This window comes from Zonotrichia albicollis, chromosome 8 (genome assembly GCF_047830755.1).
Source record: "Zonotrichia albicollis isolate bZonAlb1 chromosome 8, bZonAlb1.hap1, whole genome shotgun sequence".
Classification (NCBI taxonomy): Eukaryota; Metazoa; Chordata; class Aves; order Passeriformes; family Passerellidae; genus Zonotrichia; species Zonotrichia albicollis.
The window spans coordinates 7,115,875-7,140,502 of NC_133826.1; the positions used below are offsets into that span (position 1 = coordinate 7,115,875).

The 24,628-nt window shown below is 39.0% G+C and overlaps 1 protein-coding gene across 10 annotated transcripts in view; it reads left to right on the forward strand.

The window, feature by feature from the left end:
- The first annotated feature begins 1 nt into the window (after nt 1).
- The window catches only part of BEND5 (BEN domain containing 5), an 873,054-nt gene continuing 848,427 nt past the window's right edge, over nt 2-24,628 (forward strand). For 9 of the 10 annotated variants that reach the window (XM_074545835.1, XM_074545834.1, XM_074545836.1 and 6 more), the window contains exons 1-2: nt 2-143; nt 17,400-17,522. In XM_074545835.1, the coding sequence (XP_074401936.1) occupies nt 2-143; nt 17,400-17,522 (265 nt within the window). Of the gene's footprint in view, nt 144-233; nt 551-17,399; nt 17,523-24,628 lie in introns of those variants that run through there. The other variant, XM_074545833.1, reaches the window with a different exon arrangement.

A 24,628-nucleotide genomic window follows, 5' to 3' on the forward strand; every position in this document is an offset into this window, starting at 1 on the left:
CATGGGCAGGCAGGAGCCCCGGGAGGAGCTCCGCTACCGGCACAGCTCCATCCTCCGGGGCTCAGTAACGGCAATTGCCGAAGTGGCGGGCAGCCACCAGGGAGCGGAAAACGAACCCTCCTTTCCCCGTCCGAGCAGCGCCGGTAAACAGCGGCCGCGGGAGGCGGGGCGGGCGCGGCCGTGCGGGAGGGAGCCGTGCTGCGTGAGGGGCGGGCTGTCGGCCCTGCTCCCTTCACGCCCCGCCCGCCACCACCGCGGCGGCCGCCGGGCTGGGCGAGGATGGAAGCAGACGCTGCTTCCCGCGCGGGCTGTTCCCGGGCAGGCGCTCCCGGGAAAGGCTCTCTCCGGGCAGGATGAGCTGGGGCAGCCGCTCGCAGGGAAGGCTGTCCCCGGGGAGGGCCGTCAGCCCCGCCGCCATGTCGGGGGTGGGGGGGGCACGGGGCTCCCCCATGGCGCTGACGCGCGTTGCCATGGTGACGGCCGGGCGGCGTTGGGGGGGGTGGCGGGATGACAACAAATATGGCGGAGAGGAGCAGGACGGCAGAGACGGGTCAGTGCCAGCCGCAGGCGCCTGGGCGGGGGGGAGAGGGGGAGCCCCCCTTCTCCAGGGGCTTCTGGCGGTACAGGGGGCCCGGCTCGCAGCGGAGTGCGGAGACGGAGCCCTTCTCCTGGGGGAGACGGGGGGGAGCACCTCTGACCGAGGGCACTGAGGTGGTGAAGGGACCGCGGCAGGAGCTGTGACGAAGGGCAAAGCCCCTTCCCTTGGGGGACAAGGTGGTCGTGGGGAAAGCTCCTTCAGGCAGGTAGAGAGGGAAGAGCCCGCCTCATTCCTGGCCTGCCTGAGCGGGACTGACCCGCTGTGTCGTGGAAGGTGTGAGGGCCACAGGCCGGCTCACCCGGCCTGCGCTGCGGGGCCGAGGAGGAGGCTGATGGTGGGGCAGCCTGCACCCTGCCCCATCCCCATCCTCCCGCACCCTGCCCTGTCCTCCCGCACCTTGCTCTCGCCCCATTCTCCCGCTCCCTGCCCCATCCTCCCGCACCCTGCCCCATCCTCCCGCGCAGGGGCAAAGGTGGCGGTGGCGAAGAGCAGAGCAGACCGGCGGTGCAGAGGAGCTCCCCTTACACAAGGAACGACCGCCTGCGTGAATTAGCATGAAAAAATAATACATGAAGACACAGGTCTGGGACTGAAACTGCAGCACAAAGCTGGTAGCTTGCGGGTTGACCTGCAGATGCTGCTTGACCTGTCTGGGAGGTGTAAAGTACCCGGAGGCTGCAGAGGGACAGCGAGCAGCGCACCTGACAGCTCCCATCCCTTACACTGTTACTGAAGATTTCATTAAGGAAGGTGCTAAATGTTATTCTTCCTATCCAGGATGTATTAAAGTGGCTTTAACTGTCTATCTGAGATAAGTTTGTCTGTGAAACTGAAGCTTTGTGTCTCCTCATAAATGATAAGGACCCTCTAGGTACAAGGGTCTTTCCTGTTGTAACAAAACACAGTTAAGGTCTTTTCCAGTCCACGTGAAAACAAAAGCCCTCAAAATATATTATGAAAATTATAGATACTAACATTTGGAAGATGGAACAAAGATGACAGTATTCCTGAATATTTAATCTCGCACAGTACCATACATAAATTATCTGGGTTCCTGAACCAGGAGTTCATTTTCCCAGCCTGCTGTGTTAGCTGCTGCACCTCCGCTTTTCAGCCTCAGAAGTGGCTCCAAATAAATATGCATTACCCATAGAACTGATCTTGGATTTTTAGTCCATTTAAGGTGAAAAAAGGGATAAGTATATCAAATGCTGTTGTGTTCTGGGAAATGAAACTACAGGCTGCATCTAAATGGATTGTCCATATGGTTCTTGAACTCTGTGTTTCAGCCATACTGTTTATGAACCCATGGAAAAACACTGTGAAGTTTATTGTGTGTTGAACTTGTCCATGGAGCAGGTGATTATTTTCATCCTCTGCACTCTGCAGCACTGCCAAAACAGGTGATCAGCTCTGCCTGAGCTGTGAACTGGGGAACAGATCTCTGGTGGCCATTGGACTTTGTCAGCTCTCCTGCCTACCCCCTGTGCCCTTGTCAGTAACTTCAACATGCAATGTAAATTTCATACCACTTCCAGGTTAATTTACATTGTGTTCTCTGCTGTATTGCTTAAACCTGCAGCATCACAGTATTTGTTTTTTAATTTCAGCCTTGCCCAGCACTTTTCCCCCTTCTGACCACTGCAGCTGACTAACCAATGATTTTCTCACAAATGTCACGTTCCAGCTTGTGCTGAATTCATGTCCTGGTCCATGTCTGCTTGAGTTATACAGTGCTTGTCTGGCCACTTTGCAAGTTTAATTTGCAAGTCCTTCTGTTTTGGAGAAGCCAGATAAGGAATTAAAAATGCATATAACCACAAAGATAGGGAAAAGACCCAAAATGCTCAGAGAAAAGGAAGCAAGCTTGTGATCTTGGCCCACTTTTAAGAAAGGTTGTGGAAAGTAGAGTGAGAGAAAAAAATGGTGGGATGTTTTGGATTTTTTCTGACTGTCAGCTGACACTAAGTTGACAGGTTCTTTCCATGGCAAATCCCTCAAAGAATCTCTTTTTTCCTCCCCTTTACTGCAGGGTGACACTGACACTGTTGTTGAACACATAATTGGGGAATGTTCCTGCTGCATCCTCACTGCTTAGTGTATCTTCATCACGTGTGAGATCTTGAGCAGTCTTTAGGAGAGACAGGAATGTAGCTCTGGAACCTGCATTTTGCACAAATGCAAGGAAAATAAAGCCATTACAGAAGGACTGAACATTGTTCAAACCATATAAATCAATTTAGCCAGTATCAGTATGTGATACTTGCTAGATGGTTTTTGTTTTGTTTTAGTTTTTTTTTTATTTTTTTAACAGCAACATTATGTTTTTTGTCAAGGATCAGAAAACACATATAATAACTCATCATCTCATCTTGAAAAACTGATATCTGAAATTTTTGCATAAGGAAACTGTGTTACAGAGAAATGGATGGTAACTTATTCATGGTTTATAGCAGCACAGATTGCTGTGATGGACCATTCTTTACTGATTTAGTTCAGAACCCAGGTTTGACAAGAGTTGATGTCAGAAAAAATACAGTGTGCACTTGGAGATAAGGGATTATAAAAATTAGGTTTCTTCCTAAAGGTTATCTGACAGAGAATTATGCACATCTAGGATGCTTATGACCCCTCTAAACTCCTAGATTTGAAAATACACTGTGTCAAGACATTTTGTAAATTAATTATACTTTATGGAAAATACATATTTTTATAAAGCAAGAACTTTTTGTTTCAGTTTTATTAGTATCTCTTCCTGTCATAGAGAAGTAAATATCTTAATCTGTTTTATACTGGTAATTATTTGTACTCTTTCCCTATATACAAACATTTTCATATTCCATTCCTTTTCCTTGCAGAAGATTTTTGTTTTTGCACATTTTTAACCTTTTTAGTTTTTTTTATTTGGGAAGGGGGATTAGGGCACACAGAATTGGACAAAGCATTTCAGGAGAGTGATTTCCATCAGCTTTTAGGCTGAACAATGTTAGGCCCAGCATTGTTCTCTACATCATGGCTTCAGTGCAATTTCAAGTAAAATTGAGACTTAATATGGAAGGTAGATAATCTCACACCTGTCTAGTACAGAGTTCATATTCTGCTGCTATCCTCACTGGACTAGGCAGACATCTGCTCTAATACATTAAAATAGTTTCTGTATTCTGATGTTTGATTAGAGTGCTGCAAATCAGCTCACTTTACTCTGAATTAATCATTTTACCATTGCAGTTGGCTCCTTAGTCCTACCCTGCTTTCTTGAAAGTGTTTATATCAGCTTTTTGCAGCAAACTCTAAATTTGTATGCCTCCTGTTTGATTTTCCAGGCTGAAACCTTCATGTCTCAGACTGGGAATCCAACTTAAAAGCAATGTAAATCTTCACAAATGAAGTTTGCAGGAGGATGGAAAGAACTGAGTGCAGTTATTTACTCTCAGGAGCTTCTTGGTTTGATTTCCAGTTGTTCTGCTCAGCTGACCTTGCTGTCATAAACCTCTGGAAGATACAGGATACAGGAAAAGAACCAGTTTAGTTAAGTTTCATCAAAACTAGATGAATGTTATTTTTCTAGTTCTGTAGCAAAGAGGACATTTTAGCTTCTCTAAGGAAGGTTTAGAGTAGGTCAAAGTGAGTGCAGAGTGCTTGTATTTGCTAAAGTTTTTGACCCATGAACCAGATGAAAGTGTTTTCCAATTTAGAATTTCACTAGTTATCTCATTCTCCCCAGGTTTCTGTTCAAGGCATCTGTATTACCTTCAGAGGACTTGCATCTGGAGGCCTGAAGGATCAGAGGGTGCAGGTTATCTCTGAGTTCTGTAATAGTTTTCTATCTGAGGCAACTGCATATTAGCCTGGATTGACAGTTCTAATATGTGTTATTCCACAATTGCTAGTCATTTTGTGGATATTAGTATTTCTGGTGTTTCATTGTGTCATCATCACTGAAATCATAGTGAAAGCAAGGAAAGGCATGTACTCACAGTTCTGGACAGGATATAAATAAATGTCTTTAGCCCAAAAATCCTGGTTATCAGAATAAACAGGCTTCCCAGCTGAACGTGGAGTTTTTAATGTTTATTTACATGTCACAGTCGGTACCTGGCAGAGTAGTATTGAGTCACATTTCATGTTAAGAATGGTTGGAATTTTCAAAGTGTTCACAGCAGTGCTGTGACCTGGCTTCAGGGAGGAAATCTGCAAACCTCTGCTGAATGCTCAAGCCCCACCCAAAGTTTGTGTAGTAATTAATGTTTCTAAAACAATTGGTGTTCAGCTCATTATTTTAGAGATCTGCATGTGAAGGGGCCAATAGAACAGCTGTGTAAATGCTGCAGTGCTTTATAATTGGTTTCAATATGATTGTGCTGAGCCAGATTGTTTTGAAGATAGCTTTTCATTATTCTTTCAAAAAAGAATAGTTATTCTTTTAAAAATATTTAATCACATGTGGTATGACAACATTCTAGTATCAGACACATAACTGCTTTCTTTTCAATGGCCTTAATTATTAAATAAAAAAGCCAAACTAAATAAGAAAATAATTGATTTGTCTTTAAATATAGGCTTTTTGATGACTAATTCACTAGCTTTATCATGGGGAAATTTAAAATAGGAGAGATCAGCTAATTACTTTAACAATAGTACTTAATCTTGGTCATTAACATAACACTGTACATCAGCAGTACTTCTGATTCTCCAGTTAAACTTAATTTCTCCAATTGAATTACCTTTTCCTAAATGATTTCTGAATTTTAAAGTGTATACAAACAACAGAGCTTATTTTGTAATGTACACAACCAACCTGGGAGCATTGCAGAATTCCAGTGTTTGGGTAGAGACACTGCAGCCTTCGTGCTGGAAGGGATCTGCCCACTGTATCCTCCTATCAACACGAGGAGGCTTCAAACGTCACTGGAAAACGTGTGGGGACTGGGCCCTGCCTTGCAGATGTTCACACAGCAGAAAGGGCTGTTTGCAGTTGTTTATAAAATGCTGCGGGATAGATTTGTAAACAAATCTAAAATGGGTTTTGTTCAGTAAAGACATTTGCCAGAACTTACTGATTGCATTGGTACATTTCAGCCAGAGCAGTTGGAAGTCCAGGGGACATTAGAGAAAGGTTTTGTAGTAAATCTGAGGCCCTTTTAAAGGCTATTAACTATTTCAGTTTTAACTGTATAAGGTGAAATATTCATTGAAATTCTGTACAGAAATTAACTCTAGTTGCTCCAGAAAGCTATTACAGTGATCATTAGACTCTGTTGCCAGTAGGCTGCTATGCAGGTAATTTCCAACATTTTTCAGTTATCCAGTGGAAAAAAAAATCCCCACTAGAAAAATTCATTGAAGAAGAGCTGCTAATGTATATTTGGTACTTAAAGCTTTGATCATATTTTTGTTACATAATTTGCCATATAAGGAGACCTGAGAAATACTAATGAAGGCTTTATACAGTCAGCAGATATAATTTCAGAAAGAGAAAGAAACAGGAATGTGTTGGGTGTTCCAGTTGCCATTTTTGAATGGTTTACCATTTCCTAGCCATATTTCATACATTTTTTCTTTGACGAATAATCAAAGCTTTGAAAAGTTACTTACCTCAAGCCTCCCAACGTTTTTTCTTTCAGTGAAGTTCAAAGCACCCTATTAATTACTAGCACTTGTGAGAGGAGGCTTTTGAATTTGTAAAAAGTAAAATGAGACACATTGAGAATTTTAATAAGTTTTATACTGAAATTTGTAAAACAGAAGTTTCTGCAAGTTTCTTTAGTGTGGCTGTCATTGCTTTTAGTAGGCTAAAGTCTCATGCAAAAGACCAGATCAACCTCAGAATGCATTTATGTGGCCTACATAGCTTTTCTGTTTTTGGAAGTGGAGTGATACAGATTTAATGCTGAATAAAATAGGTTTTTGGAGTCATGTCCTTGTGTTACAATGGAACCAGCTTGATCTCCACATGGGGCCACTGCCAGGACTGGGACACTGAGATCTGCAGCACCAGCCCACCCTTCATGTGGGGCACCTCACACAGTAGCTGTCAGCTGCCACAGGAGGGATGAACTTGTCTACGCTGGGAAATTTTCCTTCCTCTTCCTCTTTCCTCCATGGACAGAAGGAAATGGCTGAATAGTCATCATTACCCATTTTAAAGTTTTTAAATGAAGATGTCTGATAACTTGGTGACAGAAAGCAGCAGCCCCTGGATGAAGGAGGTGCTGGAGGACACGGAGGGTTTGTGCAGCTGTTTCCTGCTGATGTCACTGAGATGCAGCCGTGCTGCTTTGCTCACAGCAGTGCTGCTGATGCACAGCAGCTCCAGCACAGCCACCTGGGTGTGTGCATCAGGCTCCATCACTCTTGTTTCTGGAGGACTGATCATGCTGCCCTTTTCCAGAACTACAGATGGGAATCTGTAGAAACCAGCTTAGATTTCTCAAGTGATGCCCAAAGGTAGTTGGCAGAGTCTTGATGCAGAATTGCCATGTTTAGATTGCACTGTACCTGAGATAATGAGTTCTTCTGGGCTCAAGCTGTGTCTGCCATTAATCTATAACAGAAGTAAACCAATTTACAATTGACTGAAGTTGGTTATGGGTACACATCAATGTATCCCGTATCCCAGGTTCCTTGTCACATTATCCCCACAACTAATTTTCTTGACTTTGCCACAGAGGCCAAGGCTGCCATTTAAGAAGTTCTGTATTTGTTAACTTTGGATTTTTACATAAGTTTCTTGAAGTAATTTTACTGTTTGTATGTTGAAATGCTTTGGAAAACTGCTCTACCGAAATAATAATGACTTCCATTTCATTTTGTCGCAGACTCTCAAACTCGGAATGTGAACTTCAGTATTAAATCTAGGCTCTCATCCTGCAAATGTTTGGCAATGAGTTTGATGTATTTGTGCATAGTAAATGCTTTTCGTGACTGGTTCTGTTTTAGGATAAGTAATGTATAAACGTTAGAGACTAAAACTTCTATGTTTTGATACATATATTTTCTAATATACATATGTATCCCTGTTCTCACAGAATGGTAAACTAGCTGATTTCATAGTTGCATTATGTCAAAAATCAAGCATAGAAAAGGGAATGGAGGAAAAAGTAGTTGTCTTAAATTATTATTATTAGATTAATAAGCTCTCTAATGATTCCATTTAAATACTAATTCACAGAGCTGTTTAGTTAGCAGTGGATCTCACAATCATGAGTGAAAACTGGCAAGATTTTACTTTTACATTTTGTTTCATAAGCACCTTGAAAAATGTGTTGAATTTCAATCTCCACTAAAGCAAGTGGAACATCAGTTGCCGTGAATCACCAGAGCAGAGCAGCAGGAATCCATCGCAAAGGGAGCCCGTTTGGATTCATTGCAGCTCTGCTGATGTGTTTTCATTTGCAATAAGCAGCAGAGGCACTTTGCCATTACAGACAACTTCAGTGCTGGGAAGCCTGGCAAGTGACTATCAGGTTTTCATGCATATAAAATGCAGATGAGGTGGTATGGTGTGTTTGATTAATGAAAAATTCCTCAAATAACCTATACAAATCCAAAAGCAGCAGCATTATTTCATGGGAGCTGTCCATGTGAAATAGGATTGTGAGATAAACTTGGCTCTGTACTACTTACCTACACCCAAAGCCTGTGGTGCTCCAGAACAGCAGATGTTTTGTAACTAGGCACAATACCACTATATCTGCTGGTTATTTTATTTCTGAGCAGTACAAATAAACAGTAATTTGATCTCAGAGCTTTCTCTGTGTAAGCCTTCTTGAAGGTGGAATTTTTGGCTTCTGTTCTGAATATTTGAAATATTTTGTATGCATTTCATATTCCCATAAATATTGTATCAACTTAGTATTTGCTTAGTTAAAAAAACTGCTGAATATGCTGTATTAGTTAGTAGTGTTCTCTGTAGTTTTTTTCCTGTTATGTTGCTGATGCAAGACAGTTAATAGATCGTTTGTTTTTGCTGACATTTTTAATGTTAGAAAACGGGAATTCTGAAAGAATATTTAATCTTTTTTTTTTTTTTGCTATACAGTGCTTTGTGAATAAAATAAAACTGCAATGATCAAATTGTTTGGAATGAAATACTAGATTATGTTTTTAAATAAAGGGAATGTGAGTGGGCAATATTTGGATCAAAGAAATTCTGGGTAGTTTAAAATACTACTTTTTGGAATGGACTTTTGGAAAGTAGGGAGAAATGCTGTTCTAAACAAAGAAGTGAAAGGAGTTGTTTCAATGAGTAATTATAACTATGGCAGTAATTAATAGTGTAATTGATTTCAGCAACCTGGGGGAACAAATTATTTCAGAAGTAGTACTAAAATCCCCAAATTGTTTTAAATATTCAATAGTGAAGAAGAGTGTAACTCAAAAGTGAAGAAACTGTGGCTGAAACTATTGCTGGCTTCAGTTAACTGGCAGAAGACATCCCTACATCCCTAAACAAAAGGTGAATAGGAAGCAAGAGCCAAGGGAAACAGCAGTTTAACCCAAAGAAGAATACAGGAATGGTGTGTACCAGGATGGAAATTGTCTGTGTGCTGAGGTTGCCCAGGTTCCATTTACCACACTCAGGATGGAAGCCCAAGCAGCTGCAGTGACCACCTTTATTCCAGTCCCTTGGGAAATACAGGGTCTTGAACAGAGAGAGGGTGCTGTGCAAAGCTGCTGATGTGTTTCCCCACAGGATTTTCTGCCTGCCCTGGAGCCCTCATGGAAGGCTCAGTTTCCCGTGGATAAAGATTCATTACCACCATAATGATGTTAGTGGTTGAGTCAGAAATTGAATTGAAGTCTCCTGAACACTTGAATTAGTGATAATCAAATATTTAAAAAAAAATTTGGATGTGCATCTGCAAGAAATTTACAGTAGTTGCTCTTTAGGTATGAAAAAATTTAAATAGCTGTTAATAGTTGGTTTGGTGTAGTGCCACAGCTGACCTGTGTTGAGGCTTACCAGGCTGATTGCTTATGAAGAATAGCTGAGAATGAGATAAAAGCCCTATCCAAATTAGAAAGCACAGCTGTATTCCCTCAGTGCTAACCCTGGAATAATGTCCATGATCCAGCTTGCTAGCTCAGCATCACAGCCATGCTGTCTGCCTTTGGCCTTCCTGGGATTCCGCAAATAACCTCTTGCTTTCACACTTTGGCATAGACATCTCTTTAAACATAAATTTGGAAAGTTCCTGTTCAATCAGCAGACATAGTAAGCCATGAAAAGTGATGGGAATTAGGCATGAGCAGGCTAATTTTCATAAACGCAAGAAGTGCTGTTTATATGTTCCATGCTTGACCTTGCTGATACTCTTGAAAGACTTCCATAGTACTTCATACCTGGTATTTTTATGAGATGTCTTTTGTGGACAAACATTTTGAATGTGATAGTCAGGGCTGAGGAGTCTGAAAACTAGGACAAGAAATAAAGCTTTGGCCTTTTGCACAAGCTGAAATTTACCTACTTCTCTGTTATATCAAGAATATTTATTACCTATTGAGTCTTTTTCAGTTTCCCAGCTGAGAATCAGCTGGTCCCCAAGCAAGGAGACACACAAAGTTGTTAACTTGGAGAGATTAAACTTTGTTAGTAACTAAAGGCTATATAATCTTGGGTCAGGGTCACTGCATTGGTTGCTACGTCTAAGATGCTTTATTTACATTTAGCTTGGCTCAATGTGAGTTATCTTTAGTTTAGAAATTTATTTTCTCATGACTTCTTCCAGTTATGCTGTCAAGTTTAAGCAAGATAACCAGGGCACCTGAAACATGGGTATATACGTATTATCTAGGAGTATATATGGATTTATACACAGCATATATCCATGAATCTCTCCCTTTCCTTCCACTATTTTTATGCTCCATCAAATATAACACAAATCTGGGTATATAAAAGCTGATTTGTTTCAGTATTAAATAGCATGGGAAATATTTACAGCATTTTAGGATGGCAGCAGCAAATACTAGTGAGTAAGTTCAACCACTACCGTCTTTTTCCAGTTTCGTGAGTAATATCAGGTTTTGCCCTTACCTGAAATTTCCTCCACTACAATTCCAAACCCTGCAATTGCCTGCCTGCTTGACTCAGTATTTTTTGCAGGTCTCACGCCCTCCTTGTCTTTGGGAAATCAGTTGCATACAAATTTCAGAAATATGTGGGATGCTATGGAAGAGTTTCCCTTCTTGAAGTTCTGTGGTACTACACAAGGGGTTGGCTTTAACTCTTCAGTTCTTTTCCTGCCTCAGAAACCCTAGACACAGATTTTCCCCTGGAGTGGTAGGAACATTCCCAAATTTTTTTTTTCTTGACCCAGAACTTGAATTCCTGTGTATTCTTTGCTGGTGTTTCAGCATCTCCTCTCATTCACATGCAGAGCTAATTCTCTGAGCCATCCCTTATTTCCCAGAAAGGGTGGACTTGCTGATACTTGTTTGTGGATGCAGCTCTGAGGACTAGTTCAACTCAATAGCTATTATCTTCTCTTTTTTCTGCTAGCTGATGTTGCATATTATGTACTATAATTTTGTTTACTGTTTATATGTTTTATGCTTTTGTTTGATGTGTTTTTTTTACTTAAGTATTGCTACTATAGCAACTGTTGAATCATGTGATACCTTTGATGTTATCAAGATACCAAATACTTGTTGAAAATAAATCTATATATAATGAAATTCACTGATCCTTACAATGTTTTTAAATAAACATCTTTTCAGTTTATGTATTAAATACAACTGTATTTTCATTCTTTTTTTTTTCATTTGTGGTAGAATTGTAGTCTAGAGCTTATAAATGCAGTAAAAAGAGTAATGGATTTTTTTCTTTTGCTTGCTGAGTTCAAAGCATTAATTGCTTTTAAAATTTTCAGTAGAAAAATCTGTTCATATCTTCTTGGACACTTTGGATTTCACTGAAGTGATACAAAAAATTTCATTGCCATTTGTCTCTAACAGAAAGGTATATCCTTGGGGATAGCCCACACTGAGATAATAAATGAGTAGTTTTGAAGTAAAGCTTTTAGGTTGAAGATTGGAAATAAATATCACATATGAAATAAGTGCAACTCCACACAAGCCAACTTTTCTTCTTTTTCTATAAACTCATAAGACAATGCCAGCCTCTGGAAGTGAGGAGTCATTGGGCAGAGTAGTGTCTGCCAAATATCTCCAGCTGAATGTTCCTCGTTGGATTTTGGATAGCAGCTATAATTGACCTTGGATTGATAGTTGTATCTCTACGTGGATCTGGTCTTTTTGAAAGGACCAAATAGTGGAGATTTCTCATCACCTTTCCACACTTGACCAGCCTAGTGGTCAGTGCTTTGTTTTGGGCTAAGCACCTCGTGTACCTTTTTGTCCCTGCTTCCCCTGGGATTTCTGCTCAGTGTGTTGCAGGCAAAGTTCTCTTTGTGGTGCCACTGAGCCTTTCATAGGCACCCCACGTGTCACCTCCTTTAGTGATCATTTTGCTTAACATATTTGCACATAAGAACGAGATTTTCCACCCTGAGCTTTGCCTCAGACCCCAATTCCACACCTTCTGCTAGAGTAAAGGATTTTGGGTCTGTGCAGCTAAAGAGGCATGAGCTATTTAGATCTACTTAAGCTTCTAACCCAAAATAAAAATTAATTGTGGGTTAGGTAAGGAGTTGTGTTAGGAAAGTTGAAAGGTAATATTGTCTGAGAAGCCTCTGAAGAAAGAGTAACTTGTGCAATAAATTAAAGACCCAAACCATTAATTTTGTTTCCTTCCTATGATGCGACCAACCACAAGCTCTTTCAAGCGCCTGGCAGTAAGATGGCAGTTTATTTCTACTACTTTCAGTACCTGTGAATCTGTACAAATCTCAGAGTCTGCCTAATAATCTGTGCTAAACTATAGTTCATTTTTACTTTGCTTGTATGAATATCATCTCACAGTTTGGAGACAGACTTGACAAGCAGTCTGTTGGTCAAACCGTAGGAGGAAAGTAATTGAAGAGACAATTGCTGCAAAGCTGCTTTATCTCAAATTTGGTTTTTAAATGACAACATCATGTTACCATTTTTTAGAGCTAGACCAAGCTATATGACAATGCTTTCTTGTGGTAACCAATGTTTTCCTTGCTGGACTTTTGAAATAGGTAATGGTGGCAGAATGGGCTCAGTACCCCAATGTGAGGCAGCAGGTGTGGCTACTGTCATGCTGGATATTGTCTCAAACCCTGGAATTTGTAGTCTAAATACATTTTTTCCCCTTTCTTTTCAGATCACAGTGCCTGTGATTTAAGTACATTTCAGACTGACAGCACTCTGCAGTATGTTTAGATTCTCCGGGTCATGCCCAAGCCTTGCTTTGGGATACATCGCTGTGAAGATCAAAATGACAGCTGTGTTTTCTTCTTTTTCTTAGCATTTTTAAGTCAATGGAGCTGGAATTCCAAGTTCCTGACTGCTACTGCCTGTAGGATTTTTAGAATGGCTGCAGAGCATTCAGAATTCATAGCGGAGATAGCTTGTCCTCCTGAATATCAGTGTTTCTGAAGCCTAGGAACAATGATATAAAAGCTTTTATTAAAAAAAAAAGTCAAAGAATAAGAGAACATAATCAGCTGTTGAGACTATAGACTTGTACTAAATACTATCATTTGAAAGAATTTTGCTAAAATGACATTGTTTTCAGGTTTGTGGAGCAGACACTGTTATTGGCATAACTTCCATTAGTGCTACTTAGCCAAAGCATGAGTTGAGCATTGTTCGTCTGCAGACTTTTGGAGCTAATGGGAGTTGCTGTTGGTCATCTGAATTAGTTTTTTTCATTTCAAACTGTACTAAGAGTTCAGATTCACTTCTTTGTGTGGATTTCTATTAACAGTACTGATCAAGGCTGATGGAGCTTATCTAGGATACCTGGAAACTTTTCCTGGCCCCTGGATGATAGGGATCTAGCTATTAGATTTTTATACCATAGATGTTTCCAGCAGCAAAATGTATTCTAATTTTATTCTAAAATAAGGATCTCATAAGAGAATGCAGGGTATCTTGATGACATTTGTAATTAAAGAAAGACTTCCACAAAATTTCCTTGCAGTTGTTGGAGGTTTTTGTGTTACCTCACCTTTCTAATTGGCTGTCATTGTTAGGCAGTGTGATTAGAAGAAAGATGCAGGTTTTCCAGGCAAATTCTTGCTATATTTTTCCATGTCTGTTTTAATGTAGCTGTGCTCTCCTGCCTAATGTAGCATGAGGGTAGCTGCTGGCTGCTTGCTCCCTGGGTTTTCATGTTTGGCACTTTTGTAAGCTGGGTTTGTTGTTTACCCAATCCAGAGTCCCTGCTACTTTCTAAAGAGGTACCTACCTCTGAAAACTACAGTGTTTAAAGAAAATGTGCTTTAATTTGCATGATGTTATTGTAGCAAATACTGATTTCATCTTTTCCTAAATGAAAAAAAAAAGTTGGCTTTACCCTTTGAATTTAAGAAGGGCAAAGAAACTCTGGAAATTTCCAAACTCTCCCTCCCACGAATCCCAGTCTCCTGGAACTGATTCTATTAATTTTCACTAGTTTGATGTGAAATATATCCACAATGACAATAGTGATGAATGCAGATACCAGAAGACTCTGCCCAGGTTTTATTTTAAAGCCTTATATACTTACAGAGATTTCAGGCACCCACAGATTTTATACCTGATAGAAAATTACCATTAAAGTTTAATACTGCAGTAAAAGTAAATCCTAGGGATTTGCTGGAGCCTCCTGGAGTTTAAGCTATGAAGAATTAGAATAAAATAGCTATGTGTCTTACAACCCATAAGAAAAATAATTGACAAAATAAGAACTACATTCTGAGACAATTTCTTTGCTCGGTTTTGCCTTTGCTTGTCTTATCTAACCTTTTTTTCAAAGGAGAATCTGGTCTCCTTAAGTGGAATGTGCAGGATGTACTTCAGTTAATTCTCTTCTTTCCCTTTCAGTTTGTTTCAGATCGAAGAGCTATTTCCCTTCCCCACAAGGTTCTGTCATACATCTTTGCCTCCAGGCAGGAAAATCTGCTGAGGGCTCCCCAGTTGTGAGGACAGGATCTCAGGATTGGCCAGAGGAGCCCGGGGTAGCTGTTCTCTCCATCTGAGGGTGTGATGTGCTCCCAGCCCTGCTCTCTGCCTCTGCTGAGCACACAGGCGTGAAGCCATGGTTTATCATGGACTCACACAGGCTCCTTGTCAGGCACTGCTCTGGCCTTTTTATCACCCAAGGAGAACATGCCAGAAGGGACGTGGTGCTGTTGTGCTGCTGAATAATATGCCATTCAGAAACAGCAGTTTTGCATGTTTAGAGATTAAAGATAATATAACTCAAAATATAGCAACCGTGCGTTGTGAATATTCTAATTACTGTAGAATAAAGAACATGCTAGGAGAGTAATATTGCTAAATGACTATGAATTGCAGGGTATTTGATGATTTTATTCTCATTCCTGGAGGGCTACATTAGGTCAGGAGGAGCAGATGGAAACTTTTTGCTGGGACACAGTTACTTGACAGCTTCCTTCTGCATTGTGTAAAGTCTCCATTGGCAGATTTTCTAAATTGCCAGGGAGATGTAACTCTCTCTTCTGCCTGCTTTTCCTCTACTGTCTTATGGTGGCAGTGCTATGAATGTAATTCTTTCTAGTTTCTTCAGCTTTTTCCCAGTTATCTTCTACAATTTCTAAGAGGTCTGTTACTTTTAGCTGAGACTCAAAAGGAGCATTTACCAAAAGGAGTCCAGTCTTCAAACAACTCTACTCAGGTGACTCCCTGCCTCCCATTCTTTCAGCTCAGGCACTCATGATGATTTGCAGGTTTTCCACTAATTTTTCTTTGTATCCTTAATTCCACAATGTTTGATTGCAAATGACCAACTTGACTAATCTTAACTGCAAGAGGGATGTATTGATCCAACTCAGGTGAAACTGAGGAAGGGTTTTCCTCTGGCTGCTGCTCTGCACTGGACCTTGCTCAGTGCAGAGGGGTGAATTTTATCAAGGGACAGGATCACAGCCATGCAGATTCACAGATGCCCCATCCAGGCCACAGTTTGTCTCTGCTGTTCCCAGGCTTTAAGCAAATTGTATCAGCATGCTGGTAAAAAACATCCAGTTAAAATATCCTAAGTATCAATTATACACTTAAAGAAAACAATTTAAATGCCACAGATTGCTGTCTGTTGGTAATTATTCACTCTAAAACAAATAACCCAGAGGTTACAAATAATAATTTTGCTAAAAAATACTATCATGCATTATTAAATCTCTACAATTCTAGATTATGATAAAGTAAGAAAAGGTCTAAATTCTGTTTGTTCTGTTGTAGTACTTCCCAAAGAGAGTAAGTTCCAAATTTCTTCCTGGGGAAGACTGGGGATTCATATGCCAGATATTGACCTGGACTTGCATATTTTTTAATGTGGGATTTATGTACCTGTGAAAATATGGGTATATGATAGAAAGCCTGACAGACCCTTTAACTATGGTGTCACTAATACATTGATATAATTTGTTACCTCAGCTAAGGTGTTTTGCCTCAAGAGGTGGAATACTTTTATGTATGGAAAGGTCACTTTTAATTAATAAGCTGTTTTCCTCGTTCAGGGACAATATGAATTGCTTGTAACATTTGTGTGAAATAGTTTTCAATATAAAAATAAAACAAATTGAGCTTTATGTCACATTTATCATCCCCCATAACCCATTTAAATGTCAAAAAAATCAGTACAGACCAAAAGTCTATTTCTAGAAGCCTTAGTAGCCCTATTTATCAGAGTGAAATAAGATATTATCATCCCATTATCCCATCACATGCCTTCTGCACTTGAAGCCATACCATTTCTTCATTTTCTATAATACAGAAGATAGTTTTTCTATTGTTAAATATTTCTTGTCCAAGCTGTAAGTAGTGAAGAAAGTGCTGAGTGCTTCTTGCACTATATTATAAATCTATGATATAATATACAATTATTTGTTTCCTTTATTTTACGTATCTCAAATGGAAAAAAAATTGGTGTTCTTCTATCGCTATTTGGAAACAAATATTTTGCAGACTGCAATTTGTTATTATAATTTTACAGTAAGGATAAAGCTTTCAGTGTGTTCAGTACTGATGCATTTTGACAAAAATCATGCCATTGTATGGAAACTTATGTCCTTCTATATTTTACCATGAAATAATGTCCCTTAAAAAGTATAATTATTCAAGTTATTTTTCTGAGTTTTGTTTCCTAACAAAGAGGGCTCAGTCACATGGCTCTGTGGGTGGATGTCTCTTCCTTCTAACAATTCTAAAATTTCAAATTTGAGTGGGACTGAACGGTCTCAAAGGTTCTAAGTTCATTTAAGATGCATGAAAGTAGACAGTAAGATAGAGAAAGAAGATCCCATTAATGCTGATAGAGGAATGCTTCTGAGGGTTGTGATGAGGAGTTCAGTTCCAGGGAATGCAGCAGGATCTAGACCTAGAGAGTTCCTGCTGAAAGAAGTAGATCCAGCTGAATGTCAGACTAATGCATATAAAAGGGTTCAGCCACATGTTGTAAACATGCAAGGGACCAGGCTGGGTGGTTTGTCCCTTAGAGAGTCTTTAGCAGATTATGCCATTATTATATCAAAATTCTTACATACACTTTGAAAAGAAAGAATTAATTTACTGATGCAGATGTTAAATGGTGAAAAATTTATTTTATGTAGAAATGTGTGGGGAAGTAGCCTTCTACTGTTTTTTATATATTAAATATATTTTGTTTTATGCTCATGGTTTTTTTTTTTTTTCACTTTTGCTGCAACAGGCAGTGCCATGGGAAGTGATGATATCATAGCAGGGAACGTGAGCAAGTACATTGTTCTCCCAGCTGGTTACTGTGGGCAGCCCAAAAAAGGACATCTTATATTTGATGCCTGTTTTGAAAGTGGTGAGTATTTTCAGCATTATGTTACCCAGTTGCCAATATATTAAAATTTTAAACTCAATCACTAATCTTTTTATGAAGTGTCTTAATTATAAAGAAGACTTACATTAAATACTACTTAACAAATCCAGCTGATTCCCTTCATTCACATTTGACTTCAAGTCAGACTTCAAATGTCAAAAAGGTTGTGAGGTTTGCTGTTGCCTACAATAAAAATTTCATCAGGTCCATCTTTAACCACATGTGGACACATAACAGGATTTTATTCTGTCATTATTTATGTGGTAGTATTTATGTATTTATGATGTAGTATTTAAAATGTGCTATTTAAAATTTTAATTTAGAAGTTTACTGGAGCAGTTAACCCAGTAAAGTGCCCAGCCCATCCTTGCATAATTAGAGAATTTTGAAAATCTGTATGTGCTGTCTTTAAATATATTACTTTGGGTTTCCTGTGGCCTGATCCTATATTGCTGAGGTTAATGGAAGTTCTGCTTCTGATGTCAATAGGAGAATTAAACTTTAGGAAGCTGCTGCAAACTGAAACTGTATTTACAGGAGTTATAGTTAGCACATGAATTTAAAGGGTAATTTTAATTGCTTATATGCATTTGGGGTATGTAGGTAAATATATCCATGAAAACGTAGCATTGTTTAATTTTTTGTGTTACATACATGTGTGCTACCAGATTTTTAGCTTAAATCTATTATTACTGGCTTTCAGACCTACAGAGCACTGTTAAACACCATATGTAGAAAAGGCATTTGGCAGGATAAACTATAGTTTTCTGCATGGTTTATGTGAGAGGTGATGGTAATGCCAAAACTACTCCAGTGTCTTGTAAAATGAGCTTTTTATAAAAAGTTACATCCCTCAGGGTAGAATACTGGCTGCCAGTTACTGAATAAATATTAAATTAAGTTATTTAAATCCTGTGATTACATTATGTAAAAAGTGCAAATGATGCAGTGAATAATAAAGACTATTTTTTTAAGGTGTATCTCTGAAGGTTCAGACAATAGTTCTGTATTTCTAAACATACTTTGAGTGCTATTTTATAATAGTTATGTGGGGTTTTTGCATTTTTGTATCAGAAAACAGCTTAAGAAATGAATCATGGCCAAGCTGGGAATTTACTTTATTGTGCTAAACTTCTCTGCAATGAAAAAAGATCAGTAGCAGTCATCAAATTATTTGTGAAGTATTATGAGTCATTGCATGATGGTTTAATTCCAGTTTTTGAACAATGGAATTAATTATATTTTTAAATGAAAATGTTTATTCCGTTCAAAGGTAATGTTCATACTTTGGTAATAATAGAATATGATAGAAGCAGGTGCTGTTTATTTACATTATAGCATGATGAGGCTGTGATGTTGCTTTGCATATTCAGACACTTCCAAAACACAAGTGTGAATGAAATTAATACCTTCATTTACTTTCTCATGATGACAATGTATTAGCAAGAGTGAGAGTAATATTGTGTACACTTCATATGTAAATTCACTTCATCTTTTGTTCTATGTCAACCAAGTAATTGCTTAGAGTACCTTGACTGGTCAAAGCAAATTAACTGATTCTGGATAACTTATGAAATTGTTGTTAATAATGAAATCTATCCCACTCTGTTGTCCACACAGTGGGGTACAACATTTATAATGTTGTTTTGATGCTCTTTGAGTACCACCTTAAATATAATATCCCATTGAAATTGCCTTTTTCAAAGAACAGATGGTAAAACTGACCCCACCTGCAGTGCTGCCCCCAGCTCTGGGGTCCCCACAAGAAGAAATACAGGAACCTGCTGGAGGGGCCCAGAGGAGGCCATGAAGATGCTCCAGGGGCTCCTGTCCTATGGACACAGGCTGGGAATACTGGGCTTGCCTGGCCTGGAGGAGAGAAGGCTCTGAGGAGGCTTTTGTGGCCTCTCAGGATGTAAAGAGGGCCTGTAAAAAAGGTGGAGAAAGACTTTTTACCAAGGTCTGTGGGGACAGGGCAGGGAGAAGGGGGTTTAAAGTGAGATTTAGGTGGGCTATGAGGAAGAAATTGTTTACAATGAGGCTGGGGAGGCACAGGTTGCCCAGAGAAGCTGTGGCTGCCCCATCCCTGGAAGTGTTCAAGGCCTGGTTGGATGGGGCTCTGAGCACCCTGGGATAGTGGATGGTGGCTCTGTCCTAGGCAGGGGAGTTGCAACAAAATTATATTTATGACCCCTTCCAACCCAAGCCACTCTATGATTCTAAAATAGAAGTTGTGTTAAATATTTTTTAATGTGGGATTTTCGTTTTTTGGCTCCATTCTCTGCTTTCTTGAAAGGTCTGGTTGATAGAACGAAAGCACCTATTTTTCAATGACTGTTTTATGTTGTAGAAATGGAAGTAAATAGATTTCAGAATAGAGAAGGGGTATTAAACTTGTAGAAATCAGGAAAAAATATTAATACATGCAGAACAAATGCTGTTTAATGTGGTTTCATTTTAGTAATTGCTATAATTATTGTATTAAATAACATTGAAAAATATGAATTTGTTTGAGACAGAGGTGTGTTTTTATGTAGTCTGAAAACCAATGTCCAGCTTGCTGTTTTGAAGTGCCATGCTTTCAAAAAAATCATGAAAAATAGAATTGGGCACTGGGATTTCTTTTTAGTCTGTTCTGTTGTTGAGAGGCAAAATAAACTATTTTTGCCATTCCTGACAGATATTTATCTTTTTCAGAGACTTTCAGTGAGTTTCAATGAGAAAGCAGCAATCCATTCTAACACTGCAATTTGCTCAATATAAGAAACATTTTCTTTCTATGTAGAAATGTTCTTACAAAAAAGGCATTAATTCTTCTCCAGTCCTATAGGCACAGAAAGCAGATTATTCCTTTTTTCTTTGACTTAATGGAAAGCTGCTATCATATCTTTCCTTGGCCTTTCCCTCCTCAGGTTAAATAACTGCTATTTTTTTCAATGGTTCCTTAGTGCTCACATTTTCTGAATTTTCTCTCATTCTTTATTTCCTCTGGCCTATCTCCAGCTGTTTTTATTTCCTCTGGCCTATCTCCAGCTGTTTTCTGCCTTTCTTGATTGGCAGTGGTCCAAGGTGAGCATGATACCCAGATAAGCTGGTGCCAATCCTGTGTGGAGTTTATTACATGACATGCCTTGCAATCTATTTACTTCTGCAATGTGACAGTCCAATCTTTTTCACAATAGCATGGTACTGTTGACTTCTATAAAACTTGTGAACCCTTATACTCTCCAGGTCCTTTTCTGAAGGAGCTGAACCAGTGCAGCTGGTGCCTGGCACTTTACTTACCCTTAATGAATCTATTACTAGGGAAAAAATCATTGCTGTGAAATAAATGCAATCACTGAAAATGAAGAAAGGGGCCTCAGCCCTTTATCATATTAATAACTGACAGAGGAGTAAAGAAGATGGAGAATTATCAACTTGCAAGTATGTGAGGAATTTGTGCTTCCCATAGTTCAAGTTCCCATAGTTAATGTTCTGCCTGTAATCTTCCTAGCTATCTTTATTAATATTTAAGAATCTATACAGCCAAAAGAAACTTTTTACATTGATTTATCATTAGCATGAAAGAAAATGATAAAAATTCAGATTTCTTGCATGCCAAGCCATACTTTTTCGATAACTGAAGTTTTTGCAAGAAACATGAGTTAGTTTCACTGAAAAATGGAAGCACAGCTACCTATACACAGTACAAATTTAAATGTATACATCTGAAATATATACATTTGGTCAGTTGTAATTCTGTTTCCTAATATTCATGAATGCATTAAATTTTTAACACAGTTTCAGTTTAGCAGCAATGCACAACTGTACAAATGTTTACCTCTCATCCCACCCTCTGTTCTGTCAAAATGGGAATTTTGCCCAATATAGTGCTCTGGGTAAAAGGATGTATTAATTTCTGCCATGCAAAAATGTCCTTCCTGATTAAGGAGGGCCCAGATTTTGATATGAACATGCTCCTCAAAGAATCTGGCATTTCATACTCAAGGTGAGTTGGTATTTCAGACATTTTATCTAAAGGACTTCAAAGTCTAGTTTAGCCAGCTGCCCCTACTGTTTTGTGTTGCTTTAGTGCTTGTGATTTCTGATGCCATCCATTAAGTCAGCAGCCTGTTCTGTATTGTGGCTAAGAGCTGTTTTATCTGCTTAGTCATTTTAACTGTACGAGATGTTTTTGGAGATGATACCTCCAGAGCTGGAAGCCAGTTGTTTTTCTGGGAGCTTACATATCTGCAATAACTTTGCTTCTGCATGAGGTCACAAATTTTTAGTGAATTTAACATGATGCATGAGAAGCTTTTTCTATATATTTTGCAAAGTGAACAAAGAAAGCATAAACTGAATTACTTAGCTCTTAAAAAGCCCCACCTTTCTTCTCATTGTGCCAAGGCTGTTTGCAGGGTATAGCCACCACTTGCCTTCCTGGCTCCATCACAGAGGTGGGCTCTGGTTGTTCTCCAGCTTCTGCCTCCCTGGGCTGTCCATGGAGAGAACTGGCAGATGAAAACCTTGGGCTGACTCTGCCAGGTGTGGCTTTGCTGCAGAAAAATGCTGGGCAGGTCCAAATGTTGCTTTTGCCTGGTGTCACTGGGCTGCAGTGCCCAGGGATGGGGTGGTTGGTGGCTCCGGCATGCTCAGGGCTGCACTCCAGCCCTGCCTGGCCTGGGATGGACAGGGAATATGGCAGGGAGCTGGAGTCAGGCTGCAGACTGGGATGTGCTGTGAACATGGTTAAAAACCCCAAGCTCGACAGTTTCTGCTGCTTGTGGCCCAAATTGCTTGTTTTATAATTACTTTTGAGAATTGAAGGAGCAGTGTTGGCTCACAGAGGTTTGTAAATCTCAGCATTTACACTGTTAAATACAGGGGCTTTTAATAAGGCTTTGAAAATATATATTTTTGCTTGTTAATCAAATATAATGCTGTTTAACTGTTAAAAAATACTGTGTTTCTTGAAATTAGAAATGAAGCTGCTGTCTGCTTTTATTCTCATTTCAACCAAAAAGTGGAACTCCGCCAAGAGTCATTAAATCTTCTATCCTTTGGATGAATTCTTATTTTTTTATGAAAAAATGTTATGATTGGGTAATTTCTGTATTGTGGTTTATGTTCAAAAGATTGTAATTAAAGTTTTGTAAAATTTTAGATTCAATCTCAATTACTGTAAGCCTCAAATTATGTTAACTGCTGTACCACCACCTTGCAATGAAAATGATTCACAAACATTGGTTTGTCTTTTCCTGCAGCAGGTTTGTAAAATATTTTGCATTAGAAGCCTGATAAAAAAATTCAGTGCTGACGGATTGCAAATGATATTAATCAGTTGGAAAAAGTTAAAACTTACAATGTATTAAGAGATCTCATATGACTGAGAAGTACCCTCGTATCATTTTTGTTAAGGTTTTAAATATCCTTCTATATTTCAAAAATAGGATAATGTACTTATAAAACACTTTGCACAACACTCAAAATTGCAATAAGTGATTGTAATTCCGCTGATCTCATTGTAACCACTTAGAGGCGTGAAATAGGCCATTGAGCTTTACCATGAAAGATATCTTCTGAACAAAAGCACAGATAATATAGGATGGATTGCCCTTTGGGGCTGCTTCTGTCCCAGTTGTTAAGACTTGACATGTAACTTTAGACAGCTAAAATTAGGAGTGATTATTCTTAGTTGTAATTTGTAAAATATTGTAAAATTTGATTTGCAAAGCATTTTCTGAAATAGAAATTTTTGTTTGATAAAACTTAAAAATGAAAACTAAGACAACACATATCATGTATCATGTTAAGTATCATGCTCAAAGGAAAACTGAAATCCAACCTAGGAAATAGTTGTATTTTTGCCATCTAACATAGAATTGTAGTGTGCTTGCAAAATTATTAAACAATCTGACCCTCTGTGTGTTTGTGTTTAAATGAACAGAAAAACCCTTCTTTCCCCTGATTTCAGCAGCACTGTGATGATACCCTAGAACAGGAATAAAGCAATACAGGCAAGTGTCATAATGGCACCTCAGTAGAAATAGAAAGTGCAAAAGCTGTGTAAGGATACTTTCTTCCAGTGCAAACACTTTTAGTAGTAGGCTAAACTGTGTTTTGGAGCAAAAATAGTTGATATTCCAAATTTCCACTAAGTCAGGTGGAACTGTTTTGTCTTTCACTTCTACAAGGATGCTCATCTGTAAAGTAGAAACAAAGGAATGAAAGTCTTTGTGTTATTTCAGTAATGATGTCTGTTTTCAGCCTGCTTTTGGGGCATCAAGGTGTGCCTGATTAATGAAACATTTTAGTTATTTCCTTCTTTTTTGACAGTAATTTATGTCACATTTCACAGAAAGGCATGAAGTGGTTATTGCTGCCAGTGGGGATAATTTAGCAAATATTTCCCATTTCTGAACATGTCTGTTCCCTGTTCAGAGCAGTTTTACTCTACCAGAGTATCAATACCTTTGGACTACTGCAAGTTAAAAGTCAGAAAAAAGTAACAGCAAAAGATTGATTTTAATTTTTTTGTGTGTTTTAATGATGACACTAGGCATAGATTAATGGATGTAGCATGCACAGAGTGCTATCAGTTAACATATATGACATTACTCAGATGTCTCAAACTCCGGAAAAAGCACGTGAATGATTTATGGAATTGATATTAATCTCTTTCCAGTAAATGCATTACTAAAGTTACATGGGAAATTGATGTTACTGCTGTAATGCCAAATTAATTTCTTTCTTGCTAGGTCAGCATTGCAAATGGAACTAAATATTAACCTTTTAAATATCTAAACAGATATAGTATGGAAGGCATTTTTACAAATGGGGAGTGCTTGATGTCAGTGTGATGCCAGCCAACACATATGGCATTAGTCAGATAGCATAACTTGTGGAAAATAGATATTAATGACCTATGGAACTAAAGAAAATGCAGAAAGTATTACTCCAACAATGAAAGCAAAGAACTAGGATGATAATTGCAGTTGTTGTGACAATTATGATTTTTACAGTCAGTTTACCATCTGATTCTCACGCAACCTTCTTCAGGACCAATCCTTTCCTCCCTCTTCCCAAGTGTTTGTATCTCCTCA